This window comes from Poecile atricapillus, chromosome 1 (assembly GCF_030490865.1).
Source record: "Poecile atricapillus isolate bPoeAtr1 chromosome 1, bPoeAtr1.hap1, whole genome shotgun sequence".
Classification (NCBI taxonomy): Eukaryota; Metazoa; Chordata; class Aves; order Passeriformes; family Paridae; genus Poecile; species Poecile atricapillus.
The window spans coordinates 5,013,529-5,031,184 of record NC_081249.1 but is presented as its reverse complement, the minus strand read 5'-3'; the positions used below and the strand labels follow the sequence as shown (position 1 = coordinate 5,031,184).

At 45.3% G+C, this 17,656-nt stretch overlaps 1 protein-coding gene across 1 annotated transcript; it reads left to right on the top strand.

Annotated features, from left to right (window-relative positions):
• The first annotated feature begins 12,093 nt into the window (after positions 1-12,093).
• LOC131592732 (trefoil factor 2-like) lies at positions 12,094-14,802 on the top strand. The gene is made up of 3 exons (XM_058864465.1): positions 12,094-12,175; positions 13,124-13,270; positions 14,615-14,802. The coding sequence occupies exons 1-3, from the start codon at positions 12,094-12,096 to the stop codon at positions 14,800-14,802; spliced, it is 417 nt and encodes a 138-aa protein (XP_058720448.1).
• Positions 14,803-17,656: the final 2,854 nt, after the last annotated feature.

Sequence of the window (17,656 nt, the reverse complement as noted above, 5' to 3'; positions counted from 1 at the left end):
AATTTGTACAGAAAAAATAAATTCCTCGGGTAATTTGTCCTTTCATATTTACTGTCCAAGTATTGCTGAAGAAGAGGAAAGCTGGAGGAACACATGGAGTTTGCAATTATCAGCCCTTCCCATGCAGCCTTCAGGACTGGCTCCAGAGGTGCAGCTCCCTCAGGTCAGGGACTGCCCCAGATCCAGGGACAGGCAGGGTCCAGCCATGGTTGGGGCAGCTTCTGCCCTCCTTGTAGCCCAGTTAAAGCTCAGCTTCTGCTGTTTCATCCCTGGACACTTGTGGTTTCAGGGAAAGTGGGGCAAAAAGTGCTGGGCTGTGACTTCATCCCCCCCCTACCTCCTACAGGGATCTTGCATTTCAGATGGGTTTCACTCCCATGACTTCAACTCTGAATAATTAACCACACCCCACAGCACATGGAAGAGAATTTTTTGGACTCCATGATCTCAGAGGTCTTTTCCAACCTAATTAATTTGTGATTTCAAAACCAGCTTTGCTTACTTTTAGGTCCAGGATGCCATCTATGGGGGATTGGAGAGGAAAGACACCATCTAAGTTTAGCTGGATGGCAAGGGGGTGAAACAGAACCTGCTGAAATCTGCTTCTTTCATCCTGCTGCTTTCCTGAGGAGAGAGATTGCCAACTTTCTTCTGTGAGGATGAGGTAGGCAAGAGCTTGGAGCAGAAGGCTGTCTCCCAAAACCTGGGAAAGAGGCTGATTTAGCAATTCCAGCCTTGTTCCTGGAGGAACAAACAGTGACACAGCAGGAATGGAGGGGCTCAAGATAGCCCTGCTGCCTCCCAGTGTGTGAAGGCAGGTGAGAAAGGGACTGGTCACCTCAGTCTGGGGTTGTTGTTGCATTTTCCTGGAATCAGATTGAATTCCACCAGCCCAAGCAGGAACATTTGCTGGGCTGTTTTCCCTGGTGACCATCAACAGTCACATCAAGCCTTCTGAAGCCATCAGTGGCCCACACCGAGCTCCAGGTGACTTGTAGTCAGAGGGGTAACCTGAAGTGTGAGCAGGAACTCTGGAGCTGTTAAAGTAAGGATTCACTATTCCATGAGCATTTTTTTCATATTAAAATGTCTAAAAAGGTACAAGGATGGTAAGAGAAAATTATTTCCTTCTCCTAAATCTTACCTTCCTTTGAGCTGTGTCATGAGAGAGGGATGAGTTCAAGACAGGAATGCCCCAAACTTTAGTGAAGCACAGGATTTAAGGCACATCTGCTTTGTAGAAGTCTCTGTGCACACAGCCTATTTGATTTAACCAACAAAAAGGAGGAAGACAGAGAGAGAGATTATTGAAGAGTTCATTTTCTCTCCATCAGTCCCACAGACAGAGGACTCATATTTTTATATCCTAGAAGAACATAAAGATTATAGATGGAACACATAAAGCCATTTGTCCTTATCCTCTCCCCATTCTTCCCTTTTGCTGCAACCATGGCACAGGAATTGGTCTCTCCAAGGATACAAATAAACTTGTTTTCTTTCTTTCTATTAAAAGGTGAAGTGAATGAGATCAGGACAGCCCCAGAAAGTCCTGCTGGCACTAGGATGACCCACCTAATGTGAATGGGAGCCAAATATTCATGCCAGACTGAAGCCCTGACCCTGGTGACATCTAAAGCAAGTGAATTTCACCTTCCCATGTCTGGACATGGAAGAAAAAAGGGAGAAAGCCTCATTGCCAAGGTTGCCCTTTAAAGAACTTCCCAGATGTCCTCTCACCTGAAATCTGGTTTTTCAGGATCATTTCAGCCGAGGGTGTCCCATCATTTCACACCCTCTGCAGGTCTGTGTTTCCCAAAGGCCAGGAGTAGGGATCACTTGCTTTGAGCACTGCAAATCTCTGAGCCCAATGTAATACCAAAAAATTCACCAAATTAGGGCTTGCAGTAGCAATCATGTTGTTACATCATGCAGTTACAATAGCCAAGTTTAGTTCCAGCATGTGAAGAAAACCTCTGACTGAAAATTCCTGATGAGTGTGTTCACTCCCATAACTGGTAGAGAACGTTCTAATCAAAGTTTGTATAAAACTACTCTTAGGAATAGCAAACAAAGCATTTACTAAATAACAGTTACTCTGAATAGATCCCAGCACAAACAGCAGGGCTTGTAGAGGTGGCAACAAACAATTTAAGTTATTGGCAGGTCTTTTTTCTTACTCCCAATGCAATTTCATTAAGTAAAAGTACCTTAAAGGGGTGAAGAGACTGAGCCAGGGATTTACTTCCAGTCCAAGCTAGAGGAGAGAATGAGGGGAAAAGCCCCAGTCCTGAAATCTTCAGGTGAGAGCAGCTGACTGGGGCTCCCAACTTCCAAAGCTTTGTTCTGACTCACATAATTCCCCTCTCAGCTTCTCCCCTTGCAGGTGGCCCTTCTTAATGCAAACAATTAAATGGGCATTAGTGAAAGTGGCTGCTCCTGTTGCTGAGTGAGGAGGACATTTGACAGGCAGGAAAGGGTGCCTGGGTTCTTCAGAAACTCTTTTTCACAGGGGCCTCATGTTCTCCACACTTCCAAACCTCTCCTTTGTTATCGAGGAGGTGAACAAAGAGGTTTTGAACCACTCCAAACAAAGTCCAACCAGGCTGGGACTAAAACCCAGAAACAGCATTTGTAGGACAGAGGAACAGTGGGTTCCAACAACCAGAAGCTCACAGTTCAGTTTGTAAGCAATGAAACCTTCTGTCAGCAGTGGGTGCTGCCACTGCAAAGCCCTTCACAGGATGGGTCAGGCTGGAAGGGACCACAGTGGCTCATCCTCTCCTCCCTGCCCAAGCAGGGACATCCCAGAGCACAGAATTGTGTCCAGATGGCTCTGGAATATCTCCAGTGAGAGATAATCCTTGGCTGCAAAGTGCTGTGTGCCTGTGCTCTGCACTGGTGACCAGCTCAGAATTTAACACAGTGGCTCTCTAAAGGCGTAGGAAGGGGACATTTGCCACCAATTAAGCATTTTCAGTGGGGCAGGGCTGGTGAAAGAGCTGGGCTGCTTTCCTTTATTTACCTGCCTGGCATGAAAACGCCTGTAATGCTGTGCAAGAGCCTGTTCCAGCTTTGGGCAAACTGGTTTTACTTTGGGAGAAAAGCAGTGTTTGTTCAGTGGCTGTGAAATGAGAAATGCTGTGAACTCCCCCTGAATTTGTGAGGTTTGCATCAAGTTCATCCGTGGCAAAGCCAGCTCTCAGCACCGGTGTTCCTCCTCACAGATGCTGGTGCTGTTGCCCTTCCAGAAGCCTCAGTGGCTTTTACCACAGTCACTGGATCTCACCAGCACATTTTTAGGGCTGACACCAGCATGTCCCCAGCCCTGTCCCTTCCCCAGCCTCCCTGCACACCACCACAGCTGTCTGAAACAATGCCCACACTGCTGACCAGTTCTTTTTTCTCTCCCAGTTCCTTTTCCCCTCCATTCTTACTTGCAGTCCCTTCATCATTAGCTCCCACAGGACTCTCAGTAGCATATCTGTTTGACACAGGCAGTTTCACTGCTATAAATCCTCCACAGCCCATTGAATAGAGACCTTTTAATTAGGTTTTAAGAATTTTCCCATTAGCGGAGAAACATTGAGAATTCAGGTCTCATTTATGAAAAGCAAAATATGTTAGTGAGGGAAGCTGTTTGGTTTACTGCAGTATTAGCATTTCCCCCCCTGTATTTATGGGCATGGATTAATTGCTGTTTTGCTACTGTGGACAGAAATATGTTTGACAATTCACTTGGTTGTGCTACAAATGACAGATTTAAACCAGTGATCCAACGTGAGTGCTCTCTTGGGCTACTGCATTCTCTGTGTGACATATAGAGAAAATGTGAACAAAATGTTTCATCATCAAAATTTGATTGCTCTGCTATTTGCACCAAACTAGCTTTATGTTCTCACTATCAAAGGGGTTTTCTGGCTTCAGCTCTCACTTTGTCCTGAGGATCTGAGATAGGACTTGATATGAGGGTGGGGAAGATTGAGCCAGAGCCACGTCCTTGACAAGCTTGGGAGGGCAAAGCTGTGCTGCCTTGGGCCCTGGACACACTTGGCCACAACAGGAGGGCAAGTGTCCTCTTCACATGTCCTGCCAGCTGCTGGGTATTCCAGAGTCAGGGAATTCATGAACCAGCTGTGGTATTTTTGGTGCTTTTAAAAGCCCAGATGGATTTTCCCTTCCAGAAACTGTTGCAAACGGCTTTTTGTTGAGGTGACAAGGACCCCTCTTGCTTGCTGCCTGCCCTATCCCAAAACACCTTCAGGTCAGGAAGAACTGTCACAGCGCTGGTTTGCCAATGTAATCCTTGCAGGCACCAAGTTTCTGCTTCAATCAGCCCATCCTGACAAAGCTTAATGTTGGAGAGACCCCAGCCAGCTCTAACAGCCGTGTTTTGATCCTGCTGGGTGCATTTGATCCAGTTCCTGCTCCTCAGCTATAGATCAGTGAGTGGCTGCATCACTTTTCGTGGGGTTACTCCAGGTGAGCAGGACACAGCAAGGGCAGCCTCAGGTGCTGTTTCCTCTGCCTTCATCCTTCATCCCAGCTGGAAACCTCCAACGTGCTCCTCTAGGCTGAGCTCTGGCTTCTGCAATGCTCTCACCCGCAGTAACTTTTATAAAAAACCACAGTAAAATAAGATGTTCTTGTTAAGATTTTCCCATCTCGAATTTTTTTTTTCTTTTCTGATTCTTGCCAGAACTTTACAGTTCACTTTGTATGCCCAGTCTCTTTAAAAACTTTAAAGTGAAGATTTCAAAGGAATTTCATAGCCACCCTTTTTTTTTCTGTTGAAATTTCTACTTCTTTTCTTTCTACTTTCCATTTTTTTTCTATCATTATTTTGTTCAATCCCTTGAAGAATTGAACTGAATAGAGACACAGTTTTCCCCTGAAGTAGCTCTCCCACTAATCATCGTATATCAACTCTTGCTAACATTGGAGCTTAATATTTCTCCCTCTATTTTTAACCACATTTAATTGGTGCAGAAGAAACACTTCCTGGCCAATATTTCCTCCCTTCACAGCCATCAATGAAAAGAGCAATAAGTGAAACTTGCTAAAAACAGCAATAATCTTGACTCTGCTCTGCCAGCTCTGTAGGTAATTTTTGCTGTCAGCTCAGCTGAGCCAGCCCAGGTCACTTTCTAACCTCAATTCTTTTACAGACCCTGTCACACTGTACATCCCTCTGAGCCTTTCCAGTCCTCACCATCAGCTGGAGACAGCAGTTTAGGCAGGATCTTTTTGCTGCCCACTTTTGAAATCACTAGGGCAAAACTTCTCTGAAATGACCTTTTCCTCCCACACAGGGTCTTAAGGCTCGCTTATTATTTCCTAGGTCTCCTGCTTCTCCTATTTCAGGCATTTCTCATTTGTATTTATCTCTTTAGCTATTTGTGTCAGCAATAACCTTGCAGCCCTTTTCCTGCATTGCCTGCTTTTCAAAGTTTTGATCACTGTTCCCATAGTAGCAAATGAGAGCCATGGGTCTTTTTTTTTTAATATCTTATGTGTCCCAAATAATATTCAGTCCTTGACAAGTGAGGTGAAACCCAGAGCTCTCAATCTGCTCTAAGAAACTGCCAGAAAACGAAAGGGGTAACATTTCCTTTTAGCTTGCAGGGTGAATGGCTGCTGACCCCTGCCTGCAGCTATTTACACTGCTAATTGCTCTGACATTAATGAATGAATTATGCTAAAGTGATGCAATATGTGCAATATCTATCAACTGTTCCATGCCATTGCCCTCAGAACTTCAGTGTTTGGGGCTGCTGGGTGGTCTCAGTGAGCCCCTGTCCCTGTGTGCAGGTGAGAGGTGTTGGCTCGTGCCCCTTGCACGATGCTCTTTCACTGCACCTGCAAGAATCCCTCCCTCCCACCACTCACCGTGGGAGGGAACAGACCCAAAAACCTTCTCCACATCACAAGTGGTGCTGGATTTGGGTCTTCCTTCTGGGAATCACAACCAACCCCCAGGCACGGGCTTGCTTTAGGTTTTGGTGAGTTTTGGAATGACCTGCAAAGCTCCACCCATCACAGCATCTTCCATTCTCCAAACCAGGACATTTTGACCATGTTCAGTATTAAACCCAGACTAGATTATCTTGGTTTTGAGCTCGAAATTTTCACTAGACAATTTGAAAAGATGTCCCTGAGAAATGATGAAAGTCAAAAGATGCAATGATAAAATCATGAGGTCAGCCAGACTAAATGAATCCCTCCCTAGCCCAGTTCCCTGAGCCAGGTGCTCACAGGAAAACTTCAACAAAGACCAAAGATAATCCAGTCATACACCACATTATTCTCATTTCCCACTCCTGCTCCATCATTTCATTTAATGCCTTCTGGTTGCTTTATTCTGAGAAATTATGAGTAACATTTGCTCAAGTCCAGCCAGCCACAGGCAGTGATACTTTGACAAAAATACCCTTCCAACCTCCAAGGATTTGAAACTTAGACATTTCCTGAAATAGATGTGCAGTTTAGGGATTTAACAGCCCCAAAGAGTTTTTTTTCAATGAGTTCACCCAGTTGCCTTTCAGACTTGTGGAAAGTTTTAGCATCCACAGCTGAGTTGCATCATATCCCTGTGTTAGGTGATGAACCATCTTCCTTCATGTTCTTCTAATTTACCACTGAGACTTTTATGTTGGATGGGACCATGAGCTGTGCCTCCCGTGACCTGTATGGATCTGGAGAGACCTGGTGTACGTAAATATTCCTGATGTGGATGCTGTCCCACACCGCCATCCCCACCATGGGACCTTTAGAGGCTGGAGATTGAGAACACAGCATGAAAAAGCAGACACAGAGTGGGTTTATAAAATGGAAAAACTTTGTAAATCTGTGATTTTTGTGAATCCTTGCCTAAGAATTGTTAATCTGTCATTTGCTTTTCTCACGGTTGCTAAGCACTGAGCTGGTGTTTTCACAAACTGTCTGTTATCCTCCATATGCTCCTGTCATCCTCACACTGCACTCACCGTAACCTGAGTGATCCCAATCAGCTCAGGGTCCTTTATTGCAACTGAAAAGGTGGGATTCCTCCCTTCCCAGGTGTGCATCACTCCACATTTCCAGACATGATGCCATCCAACTCTGCAGTCACTCCATTTTGCACAATCCGTCGCAGCAACCGCCTCATATTTTTACTGCCACAGAAATTCTGTGTCACCAGCAGATTTTGCCCTCTCACCTCCCCTTTCAGATGGTTTGTGATCCTGTTAAGCTGCAAAGGTCCCAGCACAGATCTGCAGGAGCCCTCTCATGACCTCTCCCCACAGTGAAAGCCATCCTGCCCTCAGCTTGTTGACCTGTTTTTATCCAGGAGAAAATTTCCCCATCTGTCCTGTGACAACTTAGTTCCTACACTCCTGAAAACACTTTTCCATAGCTCATTGCTCTCAGGAGCCAGAGGGCTTTTCTCAGCATCTTTTCTAATTACACTGTCTCCTTTTTAACTCAGGGCAGCCAGAATGTCACAAAGGGACTGGGACCGTACCAGAATTATGTTTTCTCCTTTGTACTCCTTTCCTAATAACTACTGAAAGCAATTTGCCTTTTTATCACTTTGAATATTCAGCTGGCACATCCACAGTGATGGGAAGCTGTGTGTGTGACAGTAGCTAATTTGCAGCCCATCTTGGTGATTATATACTTGGGTTACTCTTCCTCTGTGCACTTTAGTTTTTATTTCATTTACCATTTATCACCCAGTCAGACTTGTAAGATATTTCCACAACTGTTCAGCTAGCTGCATTTTTAAAAAAAAAATATGAAAAATAATCCTGAATCATCAGCATATTCATCACTTTATTATTCACCAAGCTTTCCTGATCATGTATGAGCATGTTGAGCAAAAATCCTCTCCTCACCCCTGTGATTGCTGACTTTTGTCTCCTATTTGAAAAGAAGTTATTTGTTTACCTCTTTGTTAATTTATTTTCCTGCAGTGTTTTTTTTTTTTTTTCTATTTTCTTTATTTTATTTGGAAAAAAAAAAGAAAAACAAACTTTTTTTTTCTTCTAGTAGCTTCCTTTACTCTCTCATTTAATTATTCTGGGTCTCTATGTGTGCCTGAGGACATCCTTTTCCTACTTTTTGTTCAGTGGTAAATATGTACTGAGTTTTTCATACTGTGTCTTTCAAGAGCACCCTGCTGTTTGCCAGCATTTCACACGTTTTACTCTTCCTTTAAGCTCAATTTAGTAAGTCTCCTTGATTTATTTTTCCCTTTTTGGACAGGATAGGTCAGGATCTGGACTCCCTCATTGCCTGTGGCATGGTAAACTGGAATGCATCACAACCATTATCATAACAAGACCTTTCAGAGGCCACATTTTGAATCAGATTTCTCAGGAGTTTCCTCCCTTCTCTGGGTCCCTACAAATCTGAGGAGGTCTAAAAAAGAAACAAAATGCATATTTCCCTGCTTTGCTGGCTCCAGCAAGTGTGTCCTCTTCTCCACAGGCTGGTCCCCACCTCATTTCAGGAATGATAAGGATTTTCTGGGGTTATTTTGGTGCTCACAAAAAAGTGATGGTAATGCTGAGATCATGGACTGCTTGGAGATCCCAGAAGCATTAAGGCAAATGATTGTCTCAGATCTGTGTTTCTAAACTGGGCTTTGCAGTCACAATCAAACCTTTTTGTAGTGTATTGAATGCTGAAATTCAGGCTTTCAGATCTGACTCAGCTCTGAGTTACACATTTGATTAACCTCAGTAATTAAATCTTTCTTTTCACCTTGGGCAAGGATGTTTGCCACAGAAATGTGACAGAAGTCCTCTTCCAGCACTGTCTGTGGTTTGTAGAAATGACATATTCTCTGATAAAATTCCCCTGAAGGAGTTTGAGCTCACAAAGTTCAAGTTGATTTTGACAACTGCATTAATACATCTGTGGTAGGGATCTTTATCAAAGCCATGGATCTCAGGGGTTATTTTGACCTGTCCATTTTCAAAATTAAGACGTAGGGTTTTCTCTGGTTTTTGACCTGTCAGTGTTATCTGGTGGACAGACAGATATTGTCCTGGTTTGAGGAATTTCATGTGCCAACTTGTACTTTTCTGTGCCTCGCAGAGCTGGAAGGAGAAAATTGCAGACACCCCTCTCCTTTGCCACTGATTTTTTTCTCTGTCATGATGATTTATTTTAGAGAGCACTTAAAACCTGGGATTTACTTTGGGGGCTCCTAATCAATGATGTTGGCCCAGTGAGAGATTTCTTCATGTCAGCATTCAAACTACCAGTTACCACAAAATGAAATTCCCTTCAGGACACAACACTCCCTTTAGGATGAAAATCAAAATTGTTTGCTGGTTATTTTAAGTGAAAAGAGATATAAAAAAAATATCCTTATCCTTCAAAAGTTCTCGATTAGAATAAAGAGTTGTAGGCCGCCACCAATCCACTGCAAGATCCAGTGCCAGATGTGGTGATTTCTCCATGTCACAGAATCACAGAATCACCAGGTTGGAAGAGAGCTTCAAGATCATCGAGTCCAACCCAGCCCTAACACCACAACTGGACCATGGCACCCAGTGTCACATCCAGTCTTTATTTAAATACATCCAGGGATGGTGACTCCACCACCTGCCTGGGCAAACCCTTCCAATATTTATCACCCTTTCAGTAAAAACCTTTTCCTAATATCCAATCTGTATTTCCCTTGGTGAAACTTAATGCTGTCCTCACTGGAAAGGAAATGAGAGCACCACAGGGCAGCTAAAAGGGACCAGGGGAGGGTGGGGAGGGAGGACAAGGAGCCTGGAGAGGACATGGAGCCCTCCAAGCCCCTTCTGGCCCTTGCAGAGCCTGAGATCCTTCACAGAGTTACCTAAAGGTTGAGGTAGGTGCCGGCCTCACAGAAGGAAACACATTTACAGGGAAACCCCAGATAATTTTCAAGGCTTTGCTATATAAACATATTAAAGATCTTTAAGTAATCCCCTGGCAGAAAGCAGGCAGCCCATTTCTTGCGCTGTGTTTGCTTTGAGATGCCAATCAAACGCTCTTTCCGCAGCGAGAGCTCGGGGCTAGATTTGCCTTTGTGCCCGCAGCTGGGATCGGGCCCAAGGGGTGACAGCCAGCAGATAAGGGCTTAATTAATGTCCAGAAAGGAGCAGGAGCAACAAACGTTATCTGCAGTTTCAGCTGACTCACGCGATGGGCTGATAATCCACGGAGGTCCGAAAGCAGCGCGGTCCCCTCGGGATCACCACGGGCAGCGCTTCAGCCAACCTCACTGCCCATCTCCCAGGCCCCTGGAAAAACTGCCCAGGACTTCTCTGGACAGGCACCATGGATGGAAATGGATGGAAAACTGGATTTTAAAGTCTTGAGTCTGATGTTTTCTCTAAAAGTGTGATAGGAGCTGCTGGGTGAGGGAGAACAGCCCTCTCATGCCTGCAGCCTGGTGTCTCGTGTTTTGTCTACACAAAATATCTAATTTATGAATTGTGACTCTCAATGAGAAATGCCACCCATGTTAGAAGTGGGGGTGGATATAAATAGAGTCCACAAGGTATTGAATAACCTTTAGGAAAAAGATCCCTATTTTTTTTTTCCCTTGTAGAACAAAATTCCTCCTACTTTGTTGGAAATACTTTTCAACAAATGAACTTCCTCCAAAACACAACCGTGGAAGCTGAAAGGTCTCACTTTGAGCTTTGTAATGGAAAGATGCACCAAAAAAAAAAATCATATATAATATTCAAAAGCAAGAAGACACAGGTCTCTGAAAGATAAAAAAGTGCATTGAATCTCTTTATTTTGGTGATGAACATGAAGGGTTACCTGGTGGTTTTCCCATAGGAAGAGTAATGCTGCAGAGCACCCAAGGGGCTGCAGCCTGTCCTGCCTGCTCTCCAGATGCCTCCTGTGGGGAGCATGCAGAGATGGTTCCACCATCCCACTGCTTCTTCTCCCTCCCTGGCATTGCTCTGATTGTCTTGAAGAGTTGACAATTAGCTAGAAGTTAAGAAACATTACAGTAAATGGTAGAAAATGGTCCAAAAGGAGGATTAAAGCCTTCAGCAGTCCAAGTCCCAAGGCTTGTTGTCCCAAAACAATCCAAAGGCTGCCTGGGAGACCACCTTTGAATCCAGCAGAAAAGCAGTCAGGAAGTTACGAGGTCAAACATGGTGTTTCAGAAGTTTGGTTTTGGCAAAACACATGCAGGTGGTGTTGGATGTGTTGGGAAGTGCTGCTCTGTTTTGGGGATCAGGCAGAGGGATGGGGACAGCCCCTGTCGTGGCACCCCTGGAACAGGACCTTGCATAGGGCAGCAACTCCCAAATAAAACTGGGACACTCTGGAGTGATGCCTGGATGAGCACAGCACCTGTGGGGCAGGCTGAGATCATACAGACACTCTCATTTCTTCTCTTGTGTCTCTGTGCTGTTGGACCTCTTGGGCTTTTGGGATTTGTTTTTATCCCTGATCTTGCCTTCTTTTCCTAAATCCCCTTGTGTGGAAAACAACAGTGGCCTTATGTGCTCAGTGTTTCTCAGTCACACCTTCCATTTTCTGTGTTTATGTATTTTTTCAGGTGCACAGTGGTCTCCTGAAGCTTGGAGGTCTCACAGCTCCAGGCCTGCTCCCTTACCTGTTTCAGAGTAAGCATAACCAAAACCTTAAGGCCAGGGAAAAATCAAGGCAGAAAAGAGACACTGGGTAGAAAAGATATGTACATATTTTTCAGTAGTGACTGGAAAATAAAACTGCCCAAAGGTCTAAAATAGTCCAAAGGCAATGAAATCAGAGCACAATAAAATCTGGCACTCAGAGCCAGAGCCTCTGGCATCCAAGGCACCCAGCAGCATCCATTTGATAGATTATAGGATCACATAATAGATATGTATCTATAGGTACGTAATAGATATGTGATCAATAACTCTCAGGAGCCCAGAAATTTATCTCTGGGATATCACAACATGCATGGCAACACTTCCTAACCAAACAAAAGAAAACCCAACCTTCTGGGTAAAGCTTCAGATGGAACAATGTTATCAGACCTCGCTGGGCAAACACGAGGAGCGCATAAAACCCGCGGCCTCCAGGGAGAGCAGCACCTCTCCTCTTGCAAGAGCCATGGATCTCAAGGTGCTCTGTGCGCTCTCTGTCACCCTCATCGTAGCCCTCAGCACCCTGGCAGAGGGAATTGCACCTCCAAGTAAGTACATCCACGTGCTGTTGCCTTCCAGGTACGTGTGGGACCCTCATCCCACCGGCTGCAGCCAGAACCTGCCAGCTTTAACAGGCCAGACAGCAAATGGCTTTCTGTGCTGCTACTTATTCCCCAAGTGGAGCCTACTTTTTAATTTTTATCAGAGAGAAAAATAGCAAAATGTGAAAGACTGCAGCTGAACTCTTGTGTTGTTGGAATAACCAAGAACCCGCTGTAAAGGCAGAGGAGGTCACTAGAACAGGACCAGGGCTGGAAGAGGAGCCAGCTTTGTCTAAATTTTCTTCTGACATTTGGTTTATGCTGCTTTGCCACGTGAATACAGTTTTAAAGGAGCCTATCTGCCTCCTCATTAAAAGGCAAGTCATTTAGACAGCTCCAGAAGTGGAAAGCGAGTAACTCAATGACAGCTGGAGGACAGCTCCAGAATTTCTTGGTTGTGGCTGACTGTGCAAATGACTTAAAATGTTAAAAGCATAACTGCAGCTATTTGCACATCATCCTGTACTTTATAATCACCTGTCAGGAATGCAAAGATTTTGTATCTTGTTTTGTATATGTTTGAATATCCACTGGACCCTTAAGTCTTTTCCTCTTCACATGAGATGGACAAAGCAGCAAACATTTAATAGCGTAATGTTTGAAGTTCTTGGGATTTCCCATTTGGTGTGGTCAATTTGAAGCCCACAGACCCCAGTGGGCTGGGCTGGCTTGGCTGCAAATGAGACCACAGACTCTCAGAGTTTGATGTACAGCCAAGACAAAAATTGGTAGTGGTTTAAGGGCAACTTTTAAACCACCCAGGCTGTGGTCTTAGCGGGGAACTGAAAAGATGGAAAGCATCTAGGGAAAGAGCATTGTTCCCAGTGAGCATTTGGTAAACACCCCTCCATAACAAGTGTGCAAACTGTAACTCGCTCCTTCTGTCCTGAACAGCAAAATGCCAGTGTAAAGTGGTTCCCAGGGAGAGGACAAACTGTGGCTACCCAGGGATCTCAGCAGCAGAATGCAGGAAAATTGGGTGCTGCTTCAACGCTTCAGTCCCCAGCGTCCCCTGGTGCTACAGTCCTAAACCAAAGAAAGGTAATATCTCTGCCAGAAACACTGATTTACCTCGTGTTTAATTATCCACAAATGTGTGCAACCAGGGAACAGTTCTGCTTTTCTCCTTAGCCCAGAAAAATGGGCACAAATCTCTTTTAGGAGACCAGTGGCAGTAAAACGCAAAATCAAGCCTTGCTTACCCATCAGACTTCTGCTTCATCCTCTTCACACAATGTATTTCTTCTTCCTTCAGGCTTCTAGTTGTCAAACAACCTGTGCTGATTACTTAGAGACATTTCTGTGTCATTTGTGGTCTTGTCCATGGGCAGAGCAAGGGATGCTCAGCATTTATTTAAGTGGGTTTGCTGCGTGGCTCCTTGTTTGACATCTGTCAGCATCCTGCTTCTATTTTTTACTATTGCTTTCTCAGAGAGGATAACAGCTGCTCTCCCAGTCTTTCAAGGATTAGCTGTATATTTTACATAACTGTGTTAAGTAATGGAGTGTAATTAGCTGCGTTAATTAACTCAGTGTAAGCTACATTTGCTGGGCTGACAGCACAACTCCTTCTTAGGAGAACTTCAGGGCAGTCTCAGCAGTTGCACAGGTGACATGAAAGGAAATGAGGGGTGCAAAGGCAATGTTACCCAACAGAAGAACCTGAAATAAATTGAGAATAGTCAACATCTCAGGGATCAGAAGTACAGTAGGAAAAAATAGTTTTGCTTTTGAGCACTGCTTGCAATTCTTGTAAACCTTGAAAAACGAGCAGCAGCAACTTAGGGTGCCATTTTCATAGAATTGCTTTTCTGAGCAGAACTGCTCCATGAGAGGAAAACTGAAGTATTCAAGCTGGGTCCTATAATCTCTTTACTTAGGATTTTAGTTTTAAGTGCCTAGAAGAGCTGTGATTTCCTCCTGAAAGACTTATTTCCCTTCTGTAACTTAAGCCGGCATGCAGAGAGGGCTGGGTGACCCTCTCCCTGTGGTAGCCAGGCTGCTCTGGGGTTAGCTTGGGTTCAGGTAATGGTCTGAGGGCAGGGTATGTGTAACCACTACAGGAGACACAGGACTTTTCACCCCATTGCTGGATTTAGGAAAGGTAAAGATGGGCTGCTGCCAGACACTTCCAGGGGTGAATTTTACCTCCTCTTGTCCCTGGGGCACAGCAGCAACTCATCACTCTTTGGAATTTAGTTTTGCCTGGGAGGCTGGGTGAGGATTTGGGCCAATCTGCTGGCAGAAATTGGTTCAGAGAAGGTCATTGTGGCCATCACATCAGCCCAGTGACCTCACCTTTGATTTGTGAATTACATCAGCAGGCAGAGGGAACGCCAAGTAACACGTTGTCCTTCCTTCTCTCATTATTTTTGCTCCACACAGTGAGGAAAGTGTGTCCCAACGATCCCTACACCAGGATAAACTGCGGCCACCCTGGCATCAAGCCCAGGGAATGCACGAGGAAGGGCTGCTGCTTCAGGGCACACCCCGCTGGTGTCCCCTGGTGCTTCTACCACCGCGTCGTGGAGGAAGGTAATGTCCCACAGGAGATGTCCCCCGTGTCCCTCTGAGCGCTTCACGGCTCCTGGCAGCGTCCCAGGCTTGGTGTGCTGTGCCAGCCAGAGGGTGGGAGCAAATAAGGGTGGCTAAACCCTAAAAAAGCAGCTTCTTGTACCCAGAGTGGGGTGTTGCTGATGCATCTGAGCCTGGGATCTGTGGGCAGTGTGCCAGTCTGGGCTCAGGTGTGAGCTCAAGACCCCAGCTAGTCCCAGAGTAGAGGTGCAGCCACCCAGCTCACATCCATCTTATCAGCATGAGAGATAAAAGGCTTTGCTTTGGAAACATGGAATGAAACTTACAGAAATTTCTGATCCCCAGCCAACTTTGTTTTAGTTAGGATTGACCTTTCAGCATATTTAATAACCAATAGCCTCAGCCACACTGTGTTCTGCACTACTTACAATTCACCATAATTCGGTTTTACTGATATGGATCATAACTAGGAAACACATCTACATATGGGGGTTGCTCAAGATGGCTAAAAAATTGCATTTTGGGTGTCCTACATTGAGGCAAAACACTTCCTAGAATTTTGTGTGATTTATGGAGAAAACATGTCCCTTAATCTGCTTCTCCTCTTTACCTCCCCAGCTTGTTAAAAGGAGAAACTTCCATCAAGAACTTTGCAATCTTTGGATCTACTCCAACAGAACAACAGACGGAGGTCCCAACTCAGACTTTATATTTTGCAACAGCCATGATTTCTAGGCTGCTTTTTTATCTGGGATTGACTCCTTTCTGATGAAAAGTTACTGGTAGCTTTTATTCTCTCAGTAGGCTAGCACCACACAGGTTTTCACTGTAATAAAAGAAGTACGACACAACTTGTGAGGGCTTTTCTTTTTTTTTTTTTTTTTTTTTTTGCTGTCTTTATTTTAAAGCTGTGCATTTCTCCGTTTCCCAGGAAATTTGGCATGTCAGCAACCTGCTGATGAGGGAGCAGGCACCAGTGCTTCCAAAAGGAACACGGCACTCAGCTTTTTGTGTTAGTTACACTTCACACTTGCAAGTGAAGTGCTTTGAATTTGTTAGCTGGCATCACACGGGCCACCTATCCTTCTGAATGCTGGAAATATTCAGAGTTTGCCTTTATATAGATTTAGCTGTGGGTTTGAGCTTTTTTTTCCCCCCTTGAGACATAGGGTAGGGTACCTTTGATAGCTGACCACGGAGCTGGTCTGACTCAAACACCTCCTGCTCTCTGCACCTCCCTGGATCTGGTGCTCACCACAAGCAGGTCCCATGGGTCATGCTCAGGAAATGTCTCTGTGACACTAAAAGCAACACACAGGCTCTCCCAATCCTGGCCTAAACCTGAAATGGAGCTGCTGTGTCTCGCCAGACACAGGAGAAGCTCCTGGTGTTATGTGGTTGCTTTCTCCTGGGAGTCTTTAATGCTCAGCACAGCAGCTCGAAGGCTTCCCTGCTTCAGCTGAGTGAGAGCTCGGTGAAGAGCGCAGTAAAGAGCCTCTAAGAGCTGTGTTGGCAATAAAATGGGGACCCTGAGGCTGCAGCAGCAACAAACTGTGCTCAGGGCTCAGCAGGGGAGAACAGTTGTACAGGGCTGTGCTGCAAGGAGAGAGAAAAAGATGGAGACACAGAAACATAGAATGGTTTATTTGGAGGGACTTTAAAAGGTCATCTAATCCAACCCCCCGCAGCAAGCAAGGACATCTTCAACTCAATCACGTTGCTCCTAGCCCCAGCCAATCTGTTCTTGAACTTTTCCAGGGATTTTTCACTTCTCTGAGCAACCTGTTGCAGCCTTTTACCACCCCCACTGTGAAAATCTTCCTCCTTAACATGCCTCCTTGGAGGTTTGATTTATCCCTTTACACTTTAGTGATGAATAAGTTTACCCAGGCAGGTAAAAAATTAGTCATTCATAAACCACTTCCAACAGACTCAGAAATCTGATTTGAATATGGCAGGATACCAGCTGTAACATGAGCAATAAACTGAGCAGCGTACTGAAGGTCTTTGGAGGTGTTTCAAAAAGCTACAGAAAGTGCTGGGTTGGGAGGGATCCACAAAAATTGAGACCAACTCCTGGCCCTGCACAGCCCCAAGAATCCCTGTGTCTGAGAGTGTTCTTCAAACACCCCCTGAGCTCTGTCAGGCTGGTGCTGTGACCACAGCCCTGGGGAGCCTGTTCAGTGCCCAGCCACCCTCTGGGGGAAGAACCTTTTCCTGATATCCAACCCAAACCTCTCCTGCCACAGCTTCAGGCCATTCCCTGGGGTCCTGTCACTGTCACCACAGAGCAGAGATCAGTGCCTGCCCCTCCTCTTCTCCCCATGAGGAAGGTCAGTGAGGTCTCCCCTCAGCCTCCCCTTCTCCAGCCTGAACAGACCCAGTGCCCTCAGCACCATCCCTGGCCATGATGTCACCTGCAAAAGCCATGAGCTGCTGGGCTGAGGCAAAGCATTCCCAAGAGCTCAGCCACCACTGGGTCATGCAGCTGCTCCAGACATTTGGGGTTATAAATCAGAGTCAGTTGCTCACAGCACTAATAATTATTACCTGGGGATATGGTGTCATCGCCAAGTCCAAAGGGACGATGTCTATTCTGGGAATTTACTTGGGAAAGTGCTCGAGGTCTCTCTAGGTAGACTGCCATCAACACCCATACAAATGAACCTTAAAAAACTCCCTAGAATTCTAAAAACTAACATTTTTGGTGAGAAAATAAAGCTGGCAGAAACAGAGTGAAAGCCACAGCCGCTGAAGATTTGAAGATGAGAGGCAGAGCCAAGGCAGAGCAAAGTGAGATCCCAAAAGAGGAGTGCCCACCAAAGTGTGCAGGACCTGCAGAGATGTGGCTACAAAAGGAGGGACCTTCCTCTCCTTCCCTTCAGGATCACT